At 36.5% G+C, this 19,175-nt stretch overlaps 1 protein-coding gene across 2 annotated transcripts in view; it reads right to left on the bottom strand.

Annotated features, from left to right (window-relative positions):
* The window catches only part of MACROD2 (mono-ADP ribosylhydrolase 2), a 2,135,263-nt gene that overhangs the window by 70,228 nt on the left and 2,045,860 nt on the right, over positions 1-19,175 (bottom strand). For both annotated transcript variants that reach the window (XM_027840306.1, XM_027840305.1), the window contains 3 exons: positions 13,376-13,453; positions 9,496-9,570; positions 9,179-9,271 (listed from right to left, as the gene is read on the bottom strand). In XM_027840306.1, coding sequence (XP_027696107.1) covers positions 9,179-9,271; positions 9,496-9,570; positions 13,376-13,453 — 246 coding nt within the window. The remainder of the gene's footprint in view (positions 1-9,178; positions 9,272-9,495; positions 9,571-13,375; positions 13,454-19,175) is intronic.

Below are 19,175 nucleotides of genomic sequence, written 5' to 3' on the forward strand. Positions count from 1 at the left end.
CAGGTTTGAGATTCAAGTAGACCTGGGTTTAGATCCCATCTCTAATATTTATCAGTTTTGTAACACAAGTAAAATGGGAATAGTACACTCATAATATCTGCCTCAAAGGATTTTTGTGATGCTCATATGAAATAATGCATGGTAAATGCTTTGTCAACTTTAAAATATCACATAGGATCATATTTCTTCAATTGAAAGGAACCTTAGAGGCCATCTCATCCAACCCCTTTATCTTATAGATGGGAAAATTGAGGCCCAAGAAGATTAGGTGACTTCCTCAAGCTTACACAGAGTTGACACAGACAGCATCAGAAGTGAGATTCAAACTCAGATCCTCCCATTTCAAAGCCAGACTTCTTTCCACTGTACCATACTGTCTCCAATAAATGTTTTATACTTCTGTAGTGCTTTGCAGTATAAATATAATAGTACTTTGAAGCATCATATCCCATCCTTATAACCACACTCTGAGATAGATAAACAAGTATTATCTCCATACACAGATGAAGAACACCTTACCTAAAAGTGTCAGAGAGTTAGAGCATTTATGGGATTGCCCAAGGTCATGCAGCTAGTAAATGATGAAGCCAGGATCAGAGCTCAGGTCTCTTGACTCCTGGTCTAATGCTCTTTTTATGCCACAGAGCGGTTCAATGAAACTTAAAGACAGCTTTTGCTGCCTAGAGCCCAGAACCTGAAGTGAGAGTATTCTATGATGAATGAAATCTACCTGCTAGATTTATATCACTATTTGACTCACTGGCACCATTCTCGAAAATCGGAATTTGTGGGCCCCGCCGGATATAAAACTACAGGATAATGCCTGGAACAGGATCCAGGCAATAATCCTACTGTTATTCAAATTTATGGTTTGTTATTAGAGTAAATTGACTGTACTTGACTGTGTCACCTGTAATCAGATTACCCTGCTTCATCTACACTAGTTATGGTTTGCAATAGGAAATAGCCAAACACATGGTGAGAGGTTGCATCCAATGGCACTACGCAACGGGAAGAGCCACAGGCTCAGAGAGTAACAGACTCAAGAAAATTGGGAATCCAGTTAAGAAAACACGTGCCCAAGGTCTAGTGCCCCACCCCCACCCCTTTCCATCAGGTTCACACTGTGTTATCCATAGGTGAAAAATCTACCCTCTCCCAGAAAATACAGTCAGTTGCTAAATTGGTTTCTCTTGTCTCAGAAAGGGGGAGGGGGGAACCCTGTAACAAGTAAGACAGCAAAGGGAAATGACTGCACTATTATATTATAGGGAGACAATTGGGTGAGGGGCTAGAATAGGTAAGAAGAATGTTGTATTTAAATGAATGTGAATTTTCAGTACTTATATTTATAAAATGATAATAGTAACTAGCTTTCGTATAGTGCTTTAAGGCTGGGAAAGCACTTTATATATATTATCTCATTTGATTACCACAACAACTCTGTGAAGTAGGTACTATTTTTATCACCACTTTATAGATGAGGAGACTGAGGCTGAGAGAGGTTAAATAACTGATCCAGGGTCTGACAGATAGTGCGTGTCTGAAGCCATTTAATAAACTTCCATTGTTATAAGCAAAAAAAAAAATTTGAACTTAATTTTTGAACTTGAATTTCAATTCAGGGCTTCCTCATATTAATGGCAGCCTGCTCAAAGACAAGCTAAATATTTTTATTAGCTAAGTATTAACTAAGTATTCTCTATGTGAATTTTAATTCCCTAAACACACTATAATCATTGCACACTATAATAATGCAGTGGACAGAGCACAGGGCCTGGAGTCAGAAAGATGTTAGTTCAAATTTTGCCTCAGAGACTTACTAGCTGTGTGACCTCAGCAAGTCATTTAACTTCTCTCAGCCTCAGTGTCCTCATCTGAAAAATGGGGATCTTAACAGCACCTACCTCACAGGGTTGTTGTGAGGCCCAAATAAGATAATATTTGTGAAGTACTTAACACAGTGTCTGGCACTACAGAGTGGGTGCTTAATAACTATTTTCTTTCTTTCCTTTTCATTCTTTCTTTCTTTTCTTTCTTTCTTCTTTCCTTAACTGTTACTATGGGAACAGGCATTGCATTTTTCTACTTTTTAACTTCTGTTTCTTCACATTTTTAGGCCTGTGTCTAGAAACCAGATAGAGTACATGTTTAATATCGAAGGTATAAATTGGAAAAGTGCAACTGGGTAGCCTTTTTTCTGAATCTGTTCCCTCATATTAACATGGCAAGAACTGTCACATCTAGCTCCCAGAGTTGTTGTGAAGATCAGATGAAGTGACTAAGGAAAACACATAAATGCATAACCATGATGCATAAATATAAAGCACAACATAAATTTAAGTTGCTATTTTTCTAAGCACATATTGTGTTTCATGGTAGGCTGTGCTGGTGGAGGGATGCCAATGAATTCCCAGGTCCTCAACATGTTAGTATATCCTAAATTATCATGAAATTCGTGTAATTATTTCTCATCTTCAACAGTAGAAATTAAATGATTCTGTCCTTGAAAAAAAGGTTCACAGGTCAACAGGAACCAGAGTCAATTTAGATGAAAAAAATTTTTGCTCCTTATATTAACAGGACTGAACAACCCACAGGTGGGATGTAGTTTGGCACTTTAATAAGGATCATTTTTCCTTTTACATTCATATCATTTGAAAAAAGACCAGAAATGTTCACCTGAACTCTTTTCTGTAACAATTTGCTCTTTTAGTTGACAAATTTCAGCCAGAGAGTACATTCTAAAAAAGGCCAAGGGAAAAAAAAGAAAGGCCTTTTACTATGAAACAGCTCCTGAAAACTAATGGTGGCATTACTACTGTGAAAAGTATGACATTACTCAAACCTGAATCACTTGAGAAAGACGGTTGTTTCCAACTCAATTCTGGGATGCAAAGGTGCTCTGGAATTAGAGATTGCCAAGAGGATAGTCCATTAATCAGGAGGGAGCAGGGACAACATTTGGCACGAGGCAAGGATATGTCCAAAATACTCCTTAGACCCTACCCTAGGTTGACTCCTAAGGACCCAGAGTGCACTGATTCTGTGAGTTGAGGAAAATGCTGTAAAGAATACCACTCTTGAAGTATATAAAGAAAAAAAAAGAGCTTTGTCAGCTTCGTAAGAATCGCAGTAATAATGGAAAACACTGGGGGCTATCTAATGGTGCTTTGCAGACATAATACATCCCTAACGAACTTGGTCTGTAGTGGGGGAAAGAGGAGGGCTCACTGTTTACATGTTCACTGGGAGATAGAACAGTAATCAAATGAACTGCAGAGATATTTCCACTATGGATTAAGATCAATGAAGATGACAATTGAACTGCTGGAAAGCAGAGACTTATTTGGATCAAAGGTTTCTCTTTTCCTCCATATGAGGGGACCCTTCAGGCATCTCACATTATTAGGTGGACAGCAAGCCTTAAAGTGGCAGTAAATCCCAAGAAAATGCATTTTGTTATAGAAGACAAGTTAGCAGAGTGGATGGAGTCAGGGATACTTGAGCTGAGATCTTAACTCTGATATTTAATAGCTGTGTGACCATGGGCAGGTCACTTAACCTGTCTGAGACTCAGAGAACTTTGAGATTCTAAGTAATAGATAGATTTTTAGGTGCTCTCGGTGGAGGGGATTCCAGCACTAATAAAATTACAAGTACTGGATGTATTGAGCTATTGATATAATACATTATTCACCTTGATGGGTCTCTCCTTTCTAGTCCAACCCCATTCACCCAGAAGGAAGGAAAAAAATTTATTAAATGCATATTATGTACCAGACACTGTGCTAAATACTTTACAAATATTATCTTATTTGATCCTTATAACAACCTTGACAAGTGCTATCATGATCCCCATTTTATATTGAGTAAACTGAGGCAGAAGTGAAGTGCCTTGCGCAGGGTCACACAGTATAAGTGTCTGAAGCTGGATTTCAACTCAGGTCCTCCTGAGTGCAGGCCCAGCACTTTAACCATTGTTATGACAAACATGATGACTAGAGAGAAACGTGGGAAGCCTTACATGAATCATTATAGAGTAAAGTAAGCAGAGCCAGGAAAACAATACATACAATGATTATAACAATGGAAATGGAAAGAGGAACAAGAACAAAATGATTAAAACTGAATGCTACAAAATTATAATGGCCAAACGACTCCACAGAAGAGATTAGAGGGCATTGTCTTTACTCTTCTCCCAACTTTGCTGAGGCTGGGGACTATGGGTATAGAACAGTGCATATACTTTCAGACCTTTTCTTATATTTGTGTTAGTTTTGCTGAACCATTTCTTTTTTCTTCTTTTTTTTGTGTATTACAAGGAATAGCTCTCTGGGATGAGGAGACACACATAGATACATATGGAAATGAAAGTAATTTAAAAATAAAAGTTATCAATAAAAAATATAAGATAATTTCATTTTAAATTAAAGTTGCTTTTTTATTCTCTTTCTATTATTAACCTCAATTATGCTAATCTACTTCTTTTCCAACATACTGTAGGTTCTGATGGGACAAACTTTAACTTGATTAGTTTACAAGAGAGACCTTTGGTTATCTGAGGACAATGACTATATTTGAAAAACAGACTTTATGCCAGTTTGACTTGTTTCCATCCCCAGAGATTTTCTCATTGTGCTACTGTGTGACTTTATCAGCATGACTCAGTGCTGCATATTTCCTTCTTCTTTTCAAGATCTATCTTGTGGTATAACTAACTTTCAGACTTAATGTTGTAGCACCTGTGTGGATAGACCTGGGAGTGATAGAAGATGGATCTGGAAGATTATCTGTACACTCTGTTCTTTTAAAATGCAACAAAACTGGAGGGAAGGCTATAAATTTCTTACCTTGTCTGGAATTTAAATGAACAGATTTTATTTCCCATGGAAAGACTCTTAGAGCAAAATAGGTATAACATTTCAAAACAAACTATATAGTATATCTAAGGGTGTAGCAGAATACATGTTTCCTGCTGTTTGGAGATAAGGATAGTTCTTAATACTTACCTGTACCTTCTATTAGCAGACATTGTATTTGTACACAAAACTAGGAAATGTATTTCATACCTTTTTTCAGAAAATCTTTAATCGCTGACTGCCCTTCAAAGGAAGGCAAAAAATAATTCTAATACTTTGGAGTTTCACTATTGCTTTTCTTCTATAAAACTAAAATTAAATCAACAGTCTCTTCTTTAAGGACAGAAAATACGTTTTAGATCAAGAGATTAAATCAGGAATATGTTGGAGCCAGCTCTAACAGCTTGTCAGTATGAGCAGTTATACCTCAGAAATTGTCAATTGCAATAAATCAGAGTTTGATTTATTATTTTGTTGATTGTCTCTGGATACAATAAAGTGTAAATAATTCAGATTAAACTTAATTATTTTAAATTTATTTTATTCTGAACTTAAGAAATAAACTAAGCATTTCCATAATATATTAGCATAGAAAAAAACATGATCGCACATAAAATTCCACATCTATTATGTACAACTTGTTATTTATTTTAAATATATATAACTTCTGGGTTTTTTGGTTTATTCGTTTTATAGTCTGGGAGGGAAAGAATCTTAGAGTTTCTAGCCAGAACAGATAGGATATATATCTATATCTATCTATCTATCTATCTATCTATCTATCTATCTATCTATCTATCTATCTATCTCTCTCTCTCTCTCCCTCTCTCTCTCTCTCTACCTATATTCTGTGTGCATGTGAATATATGTATATATATGTGTGTGTGTGTGTATATATATATATATATATATGTATATATGTATGTATGTATGTGTGTGTATCTATATACAGCAATCAGGGTAAGTGACTTGCCCAGAGTCATACAGCTAGTAAGTGTTTGAGGCTAGATTTGAACTCAGATCCTCCTGATTCCAGGGCTGGTGCTCTATCCACCACCTAACTACCCCTTAAATATACAACTTAAAAGTGTGTATTTTTGCTTTCCCTCTTCCCCCTTCCCCAGAATCCTGGATGTTAAGAATTAACTAGCACACCCTTAGGCAAAATGGTATAATGGATGTAGGAGCTTAATGTTAAAGTTAGAAAGTTAGAAGTATTAAATGTTAAAGTTAGAAAGACTTAGGTTTGAGTCTTGCCTCTGATAACTATCAGCTTCATGACAATGACAGATGAGTCACTTAAGGTCTCAGTGCCTCAGATAAGTAGTTAAGATTTGAAGCTACAGAAGTGTTGATGATCTGCATCAATGGAGGGAGTTTCTATTCTGGGAATTCCCTGTAAGTATGGAATCATATACTGGATAAAAAAAAAATCAAGTTGGTCTTTTTCAAACTTGGTGCAGAGGTTTCAATTATAGGATCATAGATGTAGCCTTCGAAAGGAACCCTAGAGGTCACTGAGTTTAATTCCTTCATTTTAGAGATGAGGAAACAGGTCCAGAAAAGCTAAGTGATTTACCCAGTTTTTATTATTAATAATAGCCAGCATTTTAATGTTGCATTAAAGTTGGCAAAGTGTTTATAGATATCTTCTTTTATCATTACAACAACCCTGAAAGGTAGGTACTACCCCATTTTATAGATTATTATTCTTCCCATTTTACAGATGAAAAAATTGAGGCAGAACTAGGTTAAGTGACTTGCTCAGGGTCACAGCTTGTATATGAAGAACAATTTGAATTAAAATCTTACAGGTGGTGCTCTATTCCCTGCGCCACCTAGATGCCCAATTTTTTTTCCAGAGGCAATCATGGACAACGATGAACTTCATGGATTAAAAAAAAAAAAATCTCTTCTGTTTCTTTTTTTTGTGTATTTGCTTCCCATGTGCCCTTCCTTCAAAGCTTTAAGATCTGTTGTGAGACGAGGAATAGCCATTAGAATTAGATTCAGGAGGTCCTGGGTTCAAATGCTACCTTAGATACTTACTAGCAATATGACCCTGGGTAAGTCACTAAATATCTGTATAAAATAAGGGTGTAGGCTCAATGACCTCTGAGTTTCCAGTTAGCTCTAAATCTATAATCCTATCTGGACCTAAAGATTAACACCTACTTTTAAAGGTATCTTCCTTTAAAGGTATCTAAATCTATGAACCTCTGAATCAATTATATAGCTTATGGATGAAGCTCTATTCATTAATTAGTTAATTAATTGGGGGGTGGGATGGAAATGGAATGTTTGAAGCTATAGTTTACTGAGCCGTTCTATTGCTTATTTTATCTATTCAAAGAAAATAGTCATATTTAAACCAGATTTGACAACAATAAATAACTAGGGTGAAAGGTAACATTTTCAAAGATAGATGCAACATAAACCTTAACCTTAACTTTAACCCTATCCTCAACTGTAATCCTAACCCTAGTTCTAATATGACCTGCAACACTACCCTAACTATAATTATGACCCTACCTTTAAACCTAATTCCAACTTCAACCTTTTCCTGAAAACTATCCCTTCCTTAACTGAAAACAAATGTTAACACCAATTCTAATGCTAGACCTAATAAAAGAAAGGAGAAAATATAACAAGTTGAAAATCATACATTTTTGCTCACCCATCATAAAAAAAATCAAATTAATTAACCTTTTATTTTAGCTGTTAGCAAGTAGAAAACTATATTGATTTGTTCACACCCTCTCCTCTCTGCTTGGTACTATCATCTGCTGAAAAGTAGTAAAATGCTGAAAATATAGAAGAAGAGAAATAATGGAATTGGATAATCCACATAGAATCCTAGCCCCAGGACAACCAAGAGTTCTAAGAGCAGGAAGGACAGAAGGTGAAATATAATTATTAGAATGTACTAAATGGAAGTATCTGCCTACAGGGGACAGTAAAGTTATACAGTTACATGCATAAATAGTTTGAAGTATATTTTGTCCATTTACTTTGCATGAGACACAATATAAAATGTAAATAATTACTAGGAATGTAAAATTAACCAAACAGGTATGTCATTTCCAATGGCTATGCATCCGTATTTTACAATATAGATAGGCAATTGAAACAAGCAAGCAATATAATTTACCTGGATTAGAAGGAAGGGTTATATCAATTCTATTATCTTTGTCAGTAATAAAATATACCACCAATGTTAGGAACATGACTAGCAATTAGTCTCAACTGGGATTTGCTGTAGAGAGAATGCTATTACCCTGTGTGTGTGCAAGGCAGGAAGCTTATGTTATTAACCTGGATATACAGTGAAAAAAGTGCCAATATTACTAACATGGCTTAGCAATTAAGTTAGCGTCAATGGAGCTGTCAAAAAGGGCTCATCATTAGGGAGCTGTAGTTAGTATTGACGTTGATGTACAATAGAGATTATGTCTGGGTTTTAATTTGCAGCCCATATTGATCTTTGTGTTGCGAAAGAGGAGACCCATCGTGTTACTATTTTGCATGTGCTTTGCAATTAAGTGTTAACTTAAATGTAATAGCAAGAATGAGATCATAGACGTTTTTCTCAAGCAGTTGTTTTAAATTTTGGAAAAGACAGTTTTCAATTTGGCAAAAGGAGCAGTAAATACTCAATTCCTCAGAGATTATTTAGTAAAACAAATCATTGGAGACTATAAATTTTTATCTTCAATTCAAATATTGGCTTCTTTAACTGCTGTTTTAAAATTGTTTGTTAAAATGTGTTCATCCTTTCTATGTCTTCAGAAGCCATTTTCAGGTTCACTTACTTCAACAGTAGTCAATATTACGGTTTTGCAATATTGAGGAGAAGAAAGTTACAATTTAAAAGGTTCACATAATGTGCATATTTTCCACAAATTGCTCCTTTAATCAGCATGGTATAGAGGCAGACAGTATAAAATCAATATGAAAAGGTTAATGTATTTGTTTTAAAATCATTTCTGAATTTTCTCTGCCTTACTTTTTCTCCACTACATAATTTCCACTTCTTATAGGCACCCTCAATGGTATCATTTCAAAAATTGGATTGAATCCAAATGAGCAATAACATCTTCACACCACCTGGAAAAAATACTTTAAAAATTATCTTCCTGTGCTACTTCTGGGTTTTAATCCACTTCTGAAAATTGTTGCAGGGTTCAAAAAATATTTGGGTTTTCTGATCACAACCACAAAGCACGAGAGAATAGCTTTGATGCTTGAAATCCCAACAAGAATAAAAAAGAAGTCCACCCAAACATGTGAAGACTTAGCTTTGAGAGCATTCCTACCTTTTTCATTTTCCTTTTCTTCTTTGTCATCAGTGGCTGTAGTAACTTCAGGTTTCGGAACAATTGGGGCATCTTCTTGGTTTGAGAAAGGTTCTGAATAGAATGAGATGACAAGATAATGAATGAGTAAGGATCATTGAGAACTGTGGCTCCAACCTGAGAATTCTGACTTATCTTTTACAAGTTTCAAAAGACATACTGAAGCATAACTCCATTTCCCAGCCAATACTATTCTAAAAAAAAACTTGAGAAGTAGAGAAGTTATGGTTCACAGATTTATCTCATTCAATGGTCACCACATATTCTGGGTGCAGTACCTTCTGTTTCCATGTATGAGCTCTGGGATTCGATCTCCATTTTCATTTCATTCTTCATTGAGTCATCATCATGTCCTGTTAAGAGCAGTGATTGAAAATAAAGGAAATGTGGTATTTATAACCTTATCCTTATCATGGAAAAGAAAAGAAAAAAAAATAGCCAGAGACCAAGTTCTAGTCATATCCTGTGAAACAGGCCACAGATTTTGAGTATAATTGAGGATAAAAAAGGTAATTTTTGAAAAATGGCCAAACACTTGGTCAATCCTGAATTATCTGTGCTGACGGAAAGAATTGTCTTGGGAAATATCCAGGTAATTCAGGCAAAGCTACTTCTTTTGGCATGCATTATCTTTGAAATTGTTTCATTTTTCTACTTTGCTTCCTCCATATTCAGGAGGTTTTGTTATTTTAATGAAATTCAAATTTGGATTGGATGAAGATGAATATGTAATTTCTAGTTCCAGTCAACCTTCTATGATATCTTTGTGCTATAGTGGAAAAGAACCCTGGCCTTAAAGTCAGAAAAACCATTAATTTTCAGTTATCCCATTTTCTAGGTATATGGCCATGGTCAAGTCATTTAACCTCCTAAAATTTTAATTTCCTCATCTGTAAAATGGTGATAACAATACTAGGTTGTTGATAGGAAAATTCTTTGTGAACTGTAAAGTATTATAGAGAGGTGAATTATTTATAAAGTATGGACTCCTAATATCTATCCCATAGGCTTTTCCTTTCCAAAAATCCACTTGTGCTACCATCCCCAGATCAACTTTGCAAAAGAAACTTGAATGGTATTGAGTCCAATGGTCCAGCACAATAGACACAAATAAGAACTTGATCCTTGTGTTATGGTACTCATGTAGCTGAGTACTTAAAGCACGAGAAAAGGGCTCAGGAAGACCTGAGTTTAAATCCTACCTCATCTAAGCTGGACAAGTCACTTAACTACCTTAAATCTTTATTCATCTGTTACTAATCAAGTTTACTAATCTGTAAAACATAGATACTACTAGCACCTACTTCACAAGGTTGTTGTAAGGATCAAATGAGATAATATATGTGAAGTACTTTGCCAGCCTTGAAGTATATGTAATTTACATATGCTCTATAATAAGTAATTTATAACATATATTTATATTTGCTATGTACATATTAATTACATTTACTGTAGCAATGATCACAAGTGAAATAAATTAACGAACACTTTTTCTGAGGTGGATGATTTAGTTGGAAGATTAGCAATGTCCCTCTTGCTGTGTATATAGATTGTTTCAATCCCAAGGGGATGAAAGTTGAAACCATCTATTCTGCAGTAAGGAACAGATTTTGTGACAAAAGAAGCTGAAAATCTTAGCTGATGTCAGATGCTTGAAGGTCCTAAGAAAACTACAAGGGAGACAAGATTTATTTTACTGCCCTAAGACCGTACATTTCCATGACCCCTACACAGTGAGCAGCCTGTTTCTCCACACACTCAGTGATATTGCCCATGATTCTAAGTTATTCCTTCTCTAACATCAACATTAAAAGTTTCATTCTCACCATACCTGAAGCTCAGTTACGGGAAAGAAAGGGTCTGATAGAGTAATTCTTACTAAATATTTAATTTGTTCATAATGGAATAAAATAATTCTATACTATCTGATTCTCACTACCAGGAAGGTGCTGGCTGCTGTGGTGGATGTGATGGGAACCTACTGGGGCAGTAACCACTGCCACTTAGGGTTTTTGATAGAGGAGACAAAAGCCAGGAAGAATCTTGCAAGACAGAAAGTTAATGAGCTCAGCTTGGGGCATATTGAGTTTCAAGTGTTGGTAGGAGATCCACATGAAGTTGTTCTGGAAACAGTTCAAAATGCAGGTCTGGAGCTCAGAATGCATGTAAAGAGTAGAGATAGAAAATTTTATAGTCATTTGTACAGAAGTTGTAAATATCAGTGGGGGTAGAAGAGTTAAAAGCATTACCAAGAGGGAATATTATAGATGGAGAAGTCTAAGGGTAGATGTCTACCTGTCCTAAAAGGTTAGGATACAATTATAGAATCTCTGAGAATGAAGAGACCTTAGAAACCATTGAGAATCCATAATCCCCCCTAGAATGCTCCTGACAAACGGTCATCCCACTTCTGCGTAGCAATATCTAATGAAGGGAGAGTCATCCCTCCCAGTGGAGCCAATTCCCCTTTTGGATGGTTTTAATTGTTAGATAGTTTGCTTTACATTAAGCCAAAATTTGCTTCTCTGAAACTTCTATTCATTGGTCCCAGTTCTATCATCTTGAGCCAAACAGAGCAAGTCTAATTTTCTTCCACACAATAGCCTTTCAAACATTTTGAAGGCAGCTATTAGGCAAGCAGGATTCTCATAGCCATCTATTGTTATCACTCTCACTCACCCTTAAGTTGTCTCTTCTCCAGAATTAATGTCCTGATTTCCTTAAAAGTATCATCGTAGGAAGCTTAGACCCATCACTAGCCTAGCCCCCCATGTGTGACTGATAGGAAAAGAAACATAAATCGAGGGATTTCAAAAGACCCAGCTCTTCATCCTGAAGTCTCACTCCAGCCCTAGAATTCACACACCGGAAGAACCCTCCACCCCTTCAGCCTCTCTCTCTGATTGGGCGTCTCCTCCCAGAGCTTCCTTTTAAAGAGGCTGCTCAGGCTAGCCGGGTCTCATTCCTCTCCAGAATGCACTTTGGACCTCCTCCACCATTCCTCTGCTCTTCATCTGGAGCCTTTCTCCCCGTCCCACCTTCTATTTTTTCAGCTCTCTCTTATGTATTGTCTTCTCCATTAGAATGGAAGGTTTCTTGAGAGCAAGGACTGTCTTTTTCCTTGTGATTGTATTCCTAACACTTAGTACAGTGCTTGGTACATAATAAGAGCTTAGTAAATGTTAGTTGACTTCGTGATTGACTGACTGCTCTGCCTAAGAAGTGACCCAGGATTCAGAATTCATTTTAAAAGGAGGAGCTCTGTACGTGTGTATGTTTTTCTTACCTTTTATCCAGTTGTCATTATCAGAGGACCTATAGCACTTTTGCCTTTCACTCATGGATTGGCCTACAGGTTTCATTTTTTTTTCTTACAGTAATGGGAGGTGGTGTGTGTGTGTGTGTGTGTGTGTGTGTGTGTGTGTGTGTGTGTGTGCACTCTCTATGTTCTTCAAACTCAAACCTCCCTATTCTTCCTTGCCCCTCTCCTACTACACATAAAACCATGTTTTTTTAATGAACTTTTGAGCTTTGTGCTTACAGTGAACTCTCAATTATCCATCTTAATGGATAGCAGTAGAACAGATAATCCAAAAATCATTTGGCTTTGAAATGTGTGATATGATTATCTCTACAGCAGATTTACTTTCCTAATTATATTTGGCTCAGATGAAGCTATAATTAATTTGTATTCCCTGAGCATACACACTCCAATGAGAACTGTGCTAAAGAAATCAGGCTGGGATGAAATATTTTCTAGTGATAATCCTCAACTTACCCTCTGAATTGACTGTATTTAACTTTAGCAACCATTCTACAAGTCTAGTTTTGCAGTCCATAGACTATTAGAAACTGTGATTTTTCTGAGGCCAGGAAAAATTGCAGGTTTCCTCACAATAACCTGGTGAGGTACTTAACATAAGGATTATTAGATCTATTCTATAGATGATGGAATTGAGACTCTAAGTGAGGTGACTTGCTCATGATCACACAGCTGCTTGTTTCTGTTGTGAGGCTTTAACTCTATTTCCATTGTAACATGACTCACTTGCTCCTCCAAAGGTGATTTTGGGGCTTTGAGGTAATTACATTGGCTAATCAGTAGCCTATGCCTATGTAGTAAAATATCTAAACATGTAACAAAGGATGACCATGTACCTTCAGCTGGATCTTGGGCATGCACTGAGCCATGGGCGATGTCATCCTCTTGTATAACACTGGCATCTGTGGTAGAATCTGATACAATAAGCAAAACAAAACAAAACAATCCTTAAATGGTATTTTTACTAAGAAATAAATATAATAGCTTCTGATACCATTTATCATATGAGACATACTTTTGGGGGATTAATATTTTTTATTCTCGTAAAAGCATAAAATACTTTCTACTTTCAGTCACACACTCTTTAATCAATTATCCACACCACCATCTAAGCATTCCTCAACTGAGGATTCCACAATGCCTAGTATTAGGTGCTAAGAAGAATGCCAGGGAGAGGGAGAGATGCGATGGGACTCTCAGTGTAAATTATCTCCCCAAGGATAGGAATGTCTAAGAAATTTTTTTGAAGGACATAAAACGGCTATGCTCTCTAGGAGCTACTTTGATCATTAGATAATGATAACCAGCATCTATATGGCACTTCAAAGTTTATAATGATTTTCTCATAATAGCCTCTGTGAGGTGGGGGATTAGAATATTCTTATCCCCATTTTACAGATAAGGAAATAGGAGGTTCAGAGTGGCTTGCTCTAGGTCACACAACTAGTAAGTGGAAGAATTAGAAACTGAATCCAGGGCTTTAAGAGATGATAGAATTTAGAGATAATAGAATAGTTTGTAATTATCTAGTCCAATCCCTATTTTGTAGATTAAGAAACCAAGTTCAGACTTGCTTAAGGTCTCACATATATTAGAGCCAGGTTTAGAATCCAGGTTTTCGGACATAAATCTAACAGCCTTTCCACTGTACTCTTTTTTTTTTTAAACTTACAGTTTGGTTCTTGGCTATGGTGACTCCAGCTCTTCCTCCCAATTTGATCTCTGGTTCCCAAGAAACCTCTTTCACTCACATACCCTATCCACCCTGATCAGATCACTTTCTGGTCATCTATTCCCCCTGATTTAGTTACTGATGCAAGGTTGAAAATAATCATCCGTCCTTAAAGCTTTCAAAGGCCTGCCATGAGCCAGTGGGAGGCGGCAGAACCTGAGGTCCTTTGAATTGGAAAGGGAGGCCCAGGGAGGACAGAGTGACCAAAGTCTTGGGTTCCAAGAGATACTGGACTCCAAGAGACCAAAGTCCTGGATTCTCAAGGGATCCCAAGAGATATGACTATAACACTGTATGTTTCAGTAAGCAAAGTCTGTGCTGTCAGACTTATTGGATAAACCAGGAAAAACAGAGATACGTGGAAATGCATGGGGTCTTCAGCCCAAAAGAGCCCACTGAAAATTGTGCAGTAACTTTAATGACAGGTTAATAACTTTAACAACAAACATTGTAAAGTTTATTATTCGAGCCTGCCAAAAGCAACTTTTGATGGATAAGTGAGGAATCTGGGTAGTTAACATCTGATTCAAATTTAATAACCAGTGAAGCAGGTATGCACCCGGAGTGTATGGTTTTAATTAACTGCAAATAATTCCCTGAGGCAAATATTTAATTATCTGCACAGCTTCTGATTTCTTTCTGAGAGTGACAATAAGTTTAAAAGTCCAAATTTGGAAACTGAAGTGAGCATACATACATTTTTCAAACTGTTATCTCACTTGTGTCAAATCAATTCAAATTCGCCCCCACTGAACTGTGCCTTTTCTATTTTGGGGTTAAAAATATTGACTGCGGAGCCTAGGAATTCACTTTCTTCACATTAACACTAAAGTACAAGTATTATTTAAAAGGAACCACACAAATCATATTAAATTGGAGAAATTCAGAGAGAAGTTATCTTTTCTTCAATTCTATATTTCAAGGACGTAGATAAACCAGACAATTCATGAAGAGGGAAACCTGGAAGGTAAAGGACCTTCCTCTAGTTAGTTCTGGGTGAGGATGAGTGGAAAGAACTGGAAAGAAAATTCTTAAGGGGTATATATTATCCACATTCAAGTATCTGAAGGAACGTCATATAGAAAATCGGTAAGAGTTACAGTAGAGAGACTTAGTTTTGGAATCAGAGGACCTAGATTAGAATCCAGTCTTACTCTTACTATTCAATTAACCTCTCTGGGCCTTGTTTTTTTGTTTTTTTTTTTCATTACAGGTCCTGTCTGTATCTAAGTTATCTTTACTATCCTTTTTACCCTTAAACACAGTTTATAACGAAACCAAACTAGCCAAGTTAACATTCCTTAGACATGATATTTATCTCCCACCTTTGTGTTAGCCAGGTGGAGCAATGGATGAAGTGCTACACCTGGATTCTCATCCAGGAAGACTCATCTTTCTGAGTTCAAATCTGGCCTCAGACACTTATTATCTTCGTGATTTTGGGCAAGTTACTTAACCCTGTTTGTCTCAGTTTCCTTATCTGTAAAACGAGTCTGAGAAGGAAATAGCAAACCACTCCATTATCTTTGCCAAGAAAACATCAAATGACATCACGAATAGTCGGACAGGACCAGAACATCTGGACAACAAAATCTGTGTCCTTACACACGCTGTCCCTCACGCCTAGAATGCCGCTCTTCTTTATCCCCACCCCTTAGAATTCCTAGATCCATTCTAAACTCTGCTTAAGCTTTACCTTCTACACAAGGTCTTTCCTGACGCTTCTAGTTTTTGACACTGATTAATTCAAATTACTTTATTTTTATTTTGCATGTATTTCGATTTATCTGTATGTATGTTGTGCCCTATCTCTTCACTCCATAGGAGAACATAAACTCCTTGAAGAAAGGAACTATTGCATTTTGTTTTTGGTATACTCAAAATGGAGCATGGTGTCTTGCAGATAATTGTTTTAGTATATTTGTGTTTTTATCAGTGACTATCACAAATGCCTCGTACGTAGCAAGCATTTAATAAATGCTTATTGAATTGAGTCTAATAGTAGGGGGCTTAATAGATGTCTGCTGAATATAAGCCAGACTAATAGGGTTCAGAAATTATGTTGGTTTTTAAAAAAAATAATTGTTTTCCTGATTTAATTTGTATAAATTACCATGACCATGGGCATTCTAAATTCAGGATACTCATTTGAATTTAAAATTTTATGATTCTAAGAAATCTGATTTGGTAATGGCCAAAATCCGATAATAGTTATTACCTAATTCTTAGGGTCAATGTTGTTTTAATAAAAAGAAAGTGAAATAAAATTTATATGTAGATTCTGAGTTTTAAAATAAGGGCAATGCCCATTTTTTTTTCCAAATGCAAATATTATATGAAGTATTCAAGTTAAAAGTCTAAAGATTTACTCATAAGTTTAAAATGAATCAGAGAAACACCTTCACAAATAAACTCCTCATTTAGAAGGTTGCCAAAGGTAATATTATATTTGAATAGTATTTTTTAGATTTAAATTTAACAAGTAACATAAGTAAAACTAGTAGTTCCAAAAGGTAACCTGTTAAAATTTACAAACATCTTTCCAGAATAGGGACATCCATGATTTGATGGTTGTGTTTACTATAGAATAATATAACTCATTCTTTAAACAAGCACACCAGAACTTAGGAGTTCCAATGAAGGGGGAAGGTTGCAACCTACTTTGGTTAGGATGAATGCTTCCATTGACAAAGTCTTGGATCTTTAAAGAAGTATCATAATATCATGGTCATTCAGACAAATAGCATTTATTAAATGCCTACTGTGTGCCAGGCACCATGCTAAGTCAAGATATAGAGAGGATAAATTTGAGGTAATCAAAAGAGGGAAGGTCCTAGCATTAAGGGGGTGGGAGGTGGGGGGTGGGGGGTGGGGGGTGGGGAAAGCTTCTTGTAGGTAAGATTTTAGCTGGGGCTTGAAAGAAGCCAGAGAAGCTGGGAGGTGGAAATGAGGAGGGGGGAGAATTCCAGTCATGAGGGATAGACAGTAAAAGTGCTCAAAGTCTGGAGAAGTCCTGTCTTATGTGAGTAGCAGCAGAAGGCCTGTGTCACTAGATCACAGAGAATGTAAGAGTGAACTAGAAGGAAGAAGCCCAGAAAGTTAAGATGCCAGGCTATGAAGTTTTGAAGGCCAAGCCTAGATTTTATATCAAATTATATATTTGATGGTGGGGTTGATACAGAATTATTGGAATTTATTGAATGGGATATGGGGTGATGTGATAAGAACTGAACTTTATCTTTAAGAAAGATCAGTTAGACATCTTAATGAAGGATGGATTGGAGTGGAGAAAGACTTAAGGCAGGGAGACCAATCAGCAGGCTATTACTATATTCCAGGCATGAGATAATGATGACTTGCACCAGGGTGGTGTAGGCAGGTAGGTTGCACAGTGGATAGAGCACTGGGCCTGGAGTTAGTAAGACTTGAGTTGAAATCCAGCCTCACATATTTACTAGCTGTGTCACCTTGGGCAAATCACTTAATCTCTCTTTGTCTCAAGTCCCTCAAGCGTAAAATGGCAATCATAATAGTATCTATCATCTAGGGTTGTTATGAAGAGCAAATGAGATAATTTTTGTAAAGCTCTTAGCATAGTGCCTGGTACAGAGTAGGCACTTAATAAATGTTAGCTATTTATTATTATTATTATGGAAATGATGAAGGAGAGAAGGAGGTATATACGAAAGATATTACAAATGTAAAATCAATAGGCGTTGGGAATATATTTGATATTGGGGCTGAGCAAGAATAAAAAGTTAAGTATGATACCTAGGTCACAAGCTTGGGCAATGGAGAAGATGGAGGTTGTGGGAGGAAAGATAATGAGTTCAGTTTTGGACAGTTGGGTTTAAAATATCTACGAGACATCCAGTTCAAGGTATCCAAATGGCAGTTAAATTTTTGAGAGTGAAGGTCCAGAGAAAAGTTAGGGTTAGATAAGTAGATTTGATCCTGGAGTACCATCAGTATAAAGATGGTAATTGAATTCATAGGAACTGATGTGATCACCAAGTGAAATAGTATAGAGGGGGAAGATAAGAGGGCATAGGACAGAGTCCTAGGGGATATGGTTAGTGGGTGTGACCTGAATGAAGATCTAGCAAAGGAGACTTAAAAAGAATGATCATACAAGTAGGAGGAGAACCAGGAGAGAGTAGTGCATGAAAAATAAGAGAAAGGAGAGATTCAAGGAGAAGAGAGTGAGTGATAGTATCAAAGGCTTGAGAGACATAAAAAATGATGAGGATTGAGAAAAGTCCATTAGATTTGGCAATTAAGAAATCATTGGTAAAGTTTCAATTGAACTATGAGTTTGAAAGTTGGATTGTGGAGTTAGGACGAGAGTGAGAAGAAAGTAAATAGAGGCATTTATTGTAGATGGTCTTCTCAAGATGTTTAGTCATAAAAAGTAGGAGAGTTACGGGATGATAGCAGAGATGAATGGATCAAGGGAAGGTTTTTTTTGTTTGTTTTATTTTTTAGAATTGGAGTGTTTAAAGGCAGTAGGGAAACAGCACAAAGATTGAAGATTATTGAGAGTGGGGATGATAGGGAGGTACTTATCTGTGGGAGAAGATGGGATGGAATATGATATATGTAAAAGGGTTAGCCTCGGCAAGGCAGAAGCCACTTCTCTGTATGAGACAGGGGTGAAGAAAGAAATAGTGGCAGGAGGCATCTAAGTGAGACAAGATGAGAAGGGGAAAAGATGGTGCTCTAAGAATGTGGACTCAGTTTTCAGTGAAATATGAAGGTCAATTGACAGTATGTAAAAAAGGTTAGACATAAGAGGTTAGAGAAGTGATGGAAAAGTTTGGAAAAGCCATTGTGGTGAGTGGGATAGTGAGTGATTTAGGAAGGCATAAAAGGCTTGCCTAGTAGCAGTGAGGACCCGATAACAA

The sequence above is a fragment of the Vombatus ursinus genome, unplaced genomic scaffold (assembly GCF_900497805.2).
Source record: "Vombatus ursinus unplaced genomic scaffold, bare-nosed wombat genome assembly UNPS02014841.1, whole genome shotgun sequence".
NCBI classification, from domain to species: domain Eukaryota; kingdom Metazoa; phylum Chordata; class Mammalia; order Diprotodontia; family Vombatidae; genus Vombatus; species Vombatus ursinus.